Source organism: Microtus ochrogaster, unplaced genomic scaffold (genome assembly GCF_000317375.1).
Source record: "Microtus ochrogaster isolate Prairie Vole_2 unplaced genomic scaffold, MicOch1.0 UNK5, whole genome shotgun sequence".
Taxonomy (NCBI): Eukaryota; Metazoa; Chordata; class Mammalia; order Rodentia; family Cricetidae; genus Microtus; species Microtus ochrogaster.
In genome coordinates, this window is record NW_004949103.1 from 1,303,392 (window position 1) to 1,309,560 (window position 6,169).

Consider the following 6,169-nt stretch of genomic DNA (forward strand, 5'->3'; position numbering starts at 1 on the left):
TTTTTTAATTACACGCACGGGGTCTTTTAAAAAAGTGAGGTTACAGTCCAATCGGCTATAGTTCTTACATACGCGCGAATACATAGTCACCCCAACACAGGAACTCACGCACATACCGTGCGTTCTGCGGGTTCCAACACGCTCTCGGTGGGTGAGTCCTCGCTCTCCTCGGACACGATTGGCCAACCTGGACCTCACGGCGACCCTCTAGCCAATGGTCGTCCTTCCAGCCGAGGCCCCGCCCTTCTCCACCCCCTGGCGCCGATGCGGGGGACCGCCGGAATGCATCACGCGGGGTCGTCCCCGCGCGACCACCGGGCCCCCTGCCCTGGGTCGCGCCGCTGCCTGCGTGCAGGCTCCGGCCGGGCGGCGTCTTTGGCAGTGGCCTCTCTCTCAGGGACGCGGCGGTTTCTTGGGGTTGAGCCTGCGGAGCCCGCGCCGCCCCGCCCCCTGCCCCGCCCCTCTCTGCCCCCGCCCCCCCCGTGAGGCCGGCCGGGGCGGGGACCTGAACCGCTACGAGAAAGACAAGCGAGGCAGCTGCGGGAACGCTGTCCGCACGCACCCGCTCCCGCCCAGCTCAGCGCGGCGCTGAAGCCCACGCCCGCCTCGTGGAACCCGACGCCCGCGCTCGGGGAAGCGGCTCTCTAGGGCCGGCCCGCGCGTGCGCTGGGCAGCCGCTCGCCACGATCTCAGTGAGACCAGGAAGCGGCTGCGCCCCGGGCACCGGGGACCCCGCAGGATCCCACCGTTGCCCGACGGGCCCGCGGCCGCGATGCCGGATGAGCTGACCGAACCTGGGCGCGCCACGCCTGCCCGCGCCTCTTCCTTCCTCATCGAGAATCTGCTGGCAGCCGAGGCCAAGGGTGCGGGGCGTGCAACCCAGGGCGATGGCGTCCGCGAGGAGGAGGAAGACGACGAGGACCCCGAGGATGAGGACCCAGAGCTGGTCAGGCAGCGACGGCTGCAGAGGCGGCGACAGCTACGCGCGGGCAGCGGGCCGGGCGGGGAGGCGAGGGCGCGGGCGCTGGGCCTCGGGCCCCGGCCACCTCCCGGGCCCGGGCCGCCCTTTGCGCTCGGCTGCGGAGGCACGACGCGGTGGTACCCACGGGCCCACGGCGGCTACGGAGGTGGCCTGAGTCCTGACAGTGAGTGAGGGTGCGGGAAGGAGTGGGCAATGCGCCGGGACCCTGCTGCCCCCCCCCCCCGCGCATTCTTTTGGCCTTGGTGAAATGGTAGTTTTCTGTGTACCGGGCCTGGGTGGTATGAGAACCCCTTGGAACGCCAGCTTGAGCAGTTTTTGGAGACAAGGGATGGCGGTTCACGCTTGGAATTACTAAGGCGCAGATTGGGGCTGGAGGAAGCAAAATTGCGGACAGGAGAGAGGAGAGTGAAACAGGCCGCGGGAAGACAGGAGAGGGAAAGGGAGAGTCAGTGAAGATGAAAGGAAAATGAGGGGAGAGAAGAGAAGGGGAGACCGTGGAGTCAAGCACTAAAAATAAAAGGGATGCTGAGCAGAGGACCCTCAGTTATGGGGTTTGGATGGGAGGCCTTCTTCCACAGTAACTGTGGCCCCCAAAGTGTCATGTGCTCTACCAACTGCAGTTAGAGCCCGGCTGTTTGGGCCTGGGTTTCCTTTTGGGTCTTCCCAAGCCCGGGGCTGAGGCCGGTGGGAGTGCACTCCGAAGGGTCCTTTCCACCCCTCTCTTCATTTATTGCCCCTCCCCCTCCTTGGCCTTTGTTTCCTGTGGAGGACTCAGAGAATGGGTGTTGGGGGCTCTTCAGCCCCAGAACCCACTTACCCATCTGGCCTGGACATCCTGATTCTGCTTCTGTCTCCAGAGTGTCCTTACCTCTCTTAGGATCTTCCCCGGAGAAAGACTAGGAAAGATATTTCAACCTCTCCGACCCCAGCCCTCTTTGCCAGCCTCCTTCCAAAAACACACGTGGCTAAAGACTGCCCACTATCGTTCTGGGAGCCACCTGTGTGTAGGTCCAGGAGCTTTGAAGTAGGAAGTGGCCTGCAACCATTCTCTTCCGTTAGATACCTTCCTGGTGTGGAGTCGACGGCGGTCTCCCATCCCAGGTCTGGGTGCCTTCTTTACATAAACCTAAGCAGGGCCCCGTAGTAGGACTGAGATCCAATGAGGAGACTTGCGGGTTGAATTTTCTTCCACGCTTGAGTGAGGCTGTCCTCACCTGCAGCCCAGTGGTCATCCTCCATGCAGGTGCCTCCTCCTCATTTCGCACCATGCGGGTTAGGGTTCCCTATTCCTGTCAGAGCAGGGGAGTCGGATGAGCACTTCATCGCAATCCATGGACCTCTGTGAGTGCAGGGGCTTAGGGTGTTTTGTGCCAAAGGGGGAGCCCTAGTTCTGGCTGCATATGTAACCATCCTGCTATGTGACTTTGTAGTGGGCACCGAGAGAGCACTGAACATGGGGGCTGGGCAGGGGCACAAGCGGGATCAGCATGCTTCCAAGGACACCAGGCAGAGTTTAGCCAGACACACAAGCCCACCGCTGAGATATAACCTGGGTCAAAACCCACCTTGACCTTGACCTGTCAGAATAACAGGCTGGCCTAAGTTAGTTCCGTGAGCCCAGAGGTCTAGAGGAGCACCAGGGACTCGTGTGAACTGCTTTAATCTGGTGACATCCCTTCTCATCCAGAGCTTGGTACTTGGAACATGAGTCCAGAGGATCTCTGTGAACAGGAGCCCCCAGGGAACGGGTAGATGTTTGATGCAGGGTAGGGATATTGTGGTCCGCAGAACAGCCTTCCTGTGCTCCCTTGGAGTAGGTTCGCTTTTGCAAAGGGTCTGCCACTTGAGGGTGTCTGGGTCAGGGTTGTGCCAGTGTCACCTCAACGGAGTTTTGTGGGGGGATGTGCATTCGTTTCTCCTAAGAGCTGTTTCCCTGGTGTCTGCCCCCTTGAGTGATGGAGAGGCCTTGGTCCCTAGCTGCCAGCTTGTATGTCAGTTTCTGTGTGTACATAAATCTGAAGGACATCGGGTCTCCTCTATGATTGTGTAAGGCCTGGGATACAGCTGAGACAGGAGCAAGTGGTCAGCTTGCCTTTTGAATTAGCCTTTCTCTTTCTTTCTTTCCTTTTTTCTTTCTTTCTTTCTTTCTTTCTTTCTTTCTTTCTTTCTTTCTTTCTTTCTTTCTCATTCTGTCCTCCTCTAGGCATATGTTGCCACGTGTTTGCCTGTGGCCCTGGTCTTGGGCTTCACCTTATGCCTTTGTCTCTGCCACTCCCCCAACCCACAAGTGTAAGGCGCCCCAACCCTTGCTCAGGGAATATTTCCCAGCTTTTGACATTTGGCTGTGGAGGATTTGAAGGAGGGAGGAATTCAATCTCAGTGACTTCTTCTAGGGCAGACACTTAGAACCTACCACTATGCCCGTTTTTCCCCTGCAGCAAGCGACCGGGACTCTCCGGAGGCCTGCGAGGAGATGGGTCGCGCAGAGAGTTCATGGCCGCGGTGTCCCCGGCCGGGAGCCTTGCCGCGGGAGGCGACGACGCAGGGCCCAGCGGCCGGCGGGGAGGAGGCGGCGGAGCTGGCAGAGGCCCCTGCAGCAGCGGCGGCTGCGGCAGGGGAGGCGCGCGGTGGCCGCAAGAAGAAGACGCGCACGGTTTTCTCGCGCAGTCAGGTCTTCCAACTCGAGTCCACCTTCGACCTGAAGCGCTACCTGAGCAGCGCGGAGCGGGCAGGCCTCGCCGCCTCACTGCAGCTCACCGAGACGCAGGTCAAGATCTGGTTCCAGAACCGTCGCAACAAGTGGAAGCGGCAGCTGGCAGCGGAGCTGGAGGCGGCCAGCCTGTCCCCTCCGAGCGCGCAGCGTCTGGTCCGCGTGCCGGTGCTCTACCACGAGAGTCCCCCTGCCGCCGCGGGGCCCGCGCTACCCTTCCCGCTGGCACCGCCCGCACCCGCTCCGCCACCGCCGCTGCTCGGTTTCTCGGGCGCGCTGGCTTACCCGCTGGCCGCCTTCCCCGCTGCTGCCTCGGTGCCCTTCCTGCGCGCGCAGATGCCGGGGCTGGTGTGAGCACGCGCCCTCAGTGCAGGCGCACCTCGCAGTACCTTGGGCTGCCATCTCTGTGGGCAGCCGCTCCAGAGTGTACCAGACTGCGGCAGCGGGAGACTCGCAGCCAGCTACAGGGCTGGAGCCCGGCTCAGAGGCAAGCGGCAATGCGACAGTTCTCGCCGGCACTGAGTGCTGAGCAGATGCGGGCAAACGGACACTTGGAACGGGCTGGCCAAGAAACCGCATGGTGACTGTCTCCGAGGCACCCTGCCCCTAACTAAAAATGGCCCCTTCTCGGGACCTCACAGGAACTTAGACAGCAGGGTCCTCCTCGAGAGGACAGCGCAGAGAGCCGCGGGCCTTGGGACATCTCATCTTGGGCCTCTCTTCCGAAGAGGGCTTCTCTGGGCGGCTTTGGTTCTCTTGGTTTGGCGAAGACTTTTTTTTTTCTGTGATGACTTTACTTCTTTGCATATGGAATAAAAAGGGACGTTTTCTGGAGGGACTCGCTGCTGTGTGGTCGCTGGGCAGAGACTCTTCTGGTAGCAGGCCTGAGTGAGTGGGTGCTTCCCTCCAAAGTTCGCCAGGGACTTGGGAAGGCTGTCCTGGGGTAGGTGGGTGGGGCAGGCTGGAGCCACACTCTGGGTCTATGGTCGTCAGTTTTACTCTCCTTCTGACAGGGAGGCCCGCTGGACCTCCGTGGAAGGCCTAAAGGTCCAAGAGGGAGGAGTGGCGATGTAAAGATGGCAGTGTGCTCTATAGTTCAGGGGACTGAAACCAAAAGGCACAGGCAGATGAAGGTAGGACTCTCTCTGACTACCGATTAGTCACCAGCACTCATGAGGCTGTGTCACTGCCCTTACCCGGTCTTGCAGGAGACAGCAGGTTCTGTATAGAAATTCTTTGAACCAAAACAAAGTTCTGGTTCTTCCAGCAAGGCGCTGAGGTGCTTTCTCCTGCCTCCTCTGGTCCATCTATATCCTTGGGCAGTCTAGACCAGCTGGGTCATCTGTTTTCTTCGTTGCCCCCAAGCTGACTGCCCCTACCTACAGGTGGGCCCTGCTGTGTGAAGAGGGGTACTTTTTTTGGTGGTTTTTTTTTTTTTTTTTGGTTTTTTCGAGACAGGGTTTCTTTGTAGCTTTGGAGCCTAGGCTGGTCTCGAACTCCCAGAGATCCGCCTGCCTCTGCCTCCCAAGTGCTGGGGTTAAAGGCGTGCGCCACCACTGCCCGGCTTTGGTGTGCTTTTGAGCCTAACTGGGAGAGGGCTTTCCAAGTTTGAAGGGGTCACTTCACTCTCGGTTTTAATAGGGGACCCTGGACCTGTCTTCATCCCTGCTTCACCTGAAAGTAGACATCCCACAGTTGAGATGAGTAGCCTGGGGTGACCACGGTGGCGCCAGACAGCCTAGGAGAAGGCGCCAAGGGATGGGGGAGTTGCTCCGTGTGTGTGTGTGTGTGTGTGTGTGTGTGTGCGCGTGTGCGCGGGCTCGCGCTCTCTCTCTCTCTCTCTCTCTCTCTCTCTCTCTCTCTCTCTCTCTCTCTCTCTCATGTTTTCTCACTACCACCCAAGTCCAAAGAGCTGGTTTCCATTATTGAGACCCGGTGGTAGTGCTCCACGGAGCACCTCCCTTCTTTCCCTCCTCTTCTGCGCTCAGTTCTCATGCCCTGAGGATATGGATGTTTTGAGACTCAAGTGGAAGGTGTGCTGGTCCTTGAGCGGGCAGTCCCATCTCTAGGCCAGTCTTCCTCATCAGTTGGTCCTTCAGGGTTCTGAGCCTGGGCCCTCTCTCTCTGCCCCTGGGTACCCCGAACTGCTTTGCCATGAGCAAAGCCAGCTTTGTCTGGGAGAGACTATAATATACATCAATGAACTTGGAGTTTTCAAAGGCTTTGGACCGTGGTCAAACAGGGTACAGGCTGTCCGCAAACAAAACAAGCAGGGCTACCTCTTTCTCTTTGCCCTCACTTCTCCACTGTGCCTTCATCAGACTTCGGTGTCCAGTTCATCAGACGTCTGATGCTGTTATGTTGCTCTCAGGACGATCTCTGCCTACCCTGGAAAGCCAGGGGCACTTTGCAGACCCTAGCACAGCCCAGGTTCCTGCAGCAGCAATGGCCTCTTTGATGCTTGTCCTGTCTATACA

At 59.2% G+C, this 6,169-nt stretch overlaps 1 protein-coding gene across 1 annotated transcript; it reads left to right on the plus strand.

Annotated features, from left to right (window-relative positions):
- Positions 1-772: 772 nt before the first annotated feature.
- Positions 773-4,046, plus strand: Hmx1 (H6 family homeobox 1). Its single transcript, XM_005365921.2, has 2 exons — positions 773-1,145; positions 3,421-4,046. The coding sequence occupies exons 1-2, from the start codon at positions 773-775 to the stop codon at positions 4,044-4,046; spliced, it is 999 nt and encodes a 332-aa protein (XP_005365978.1).
- The last annotated feature ends 2,123 nt before the right edge of the window (positions 4,047-6,169 follow it).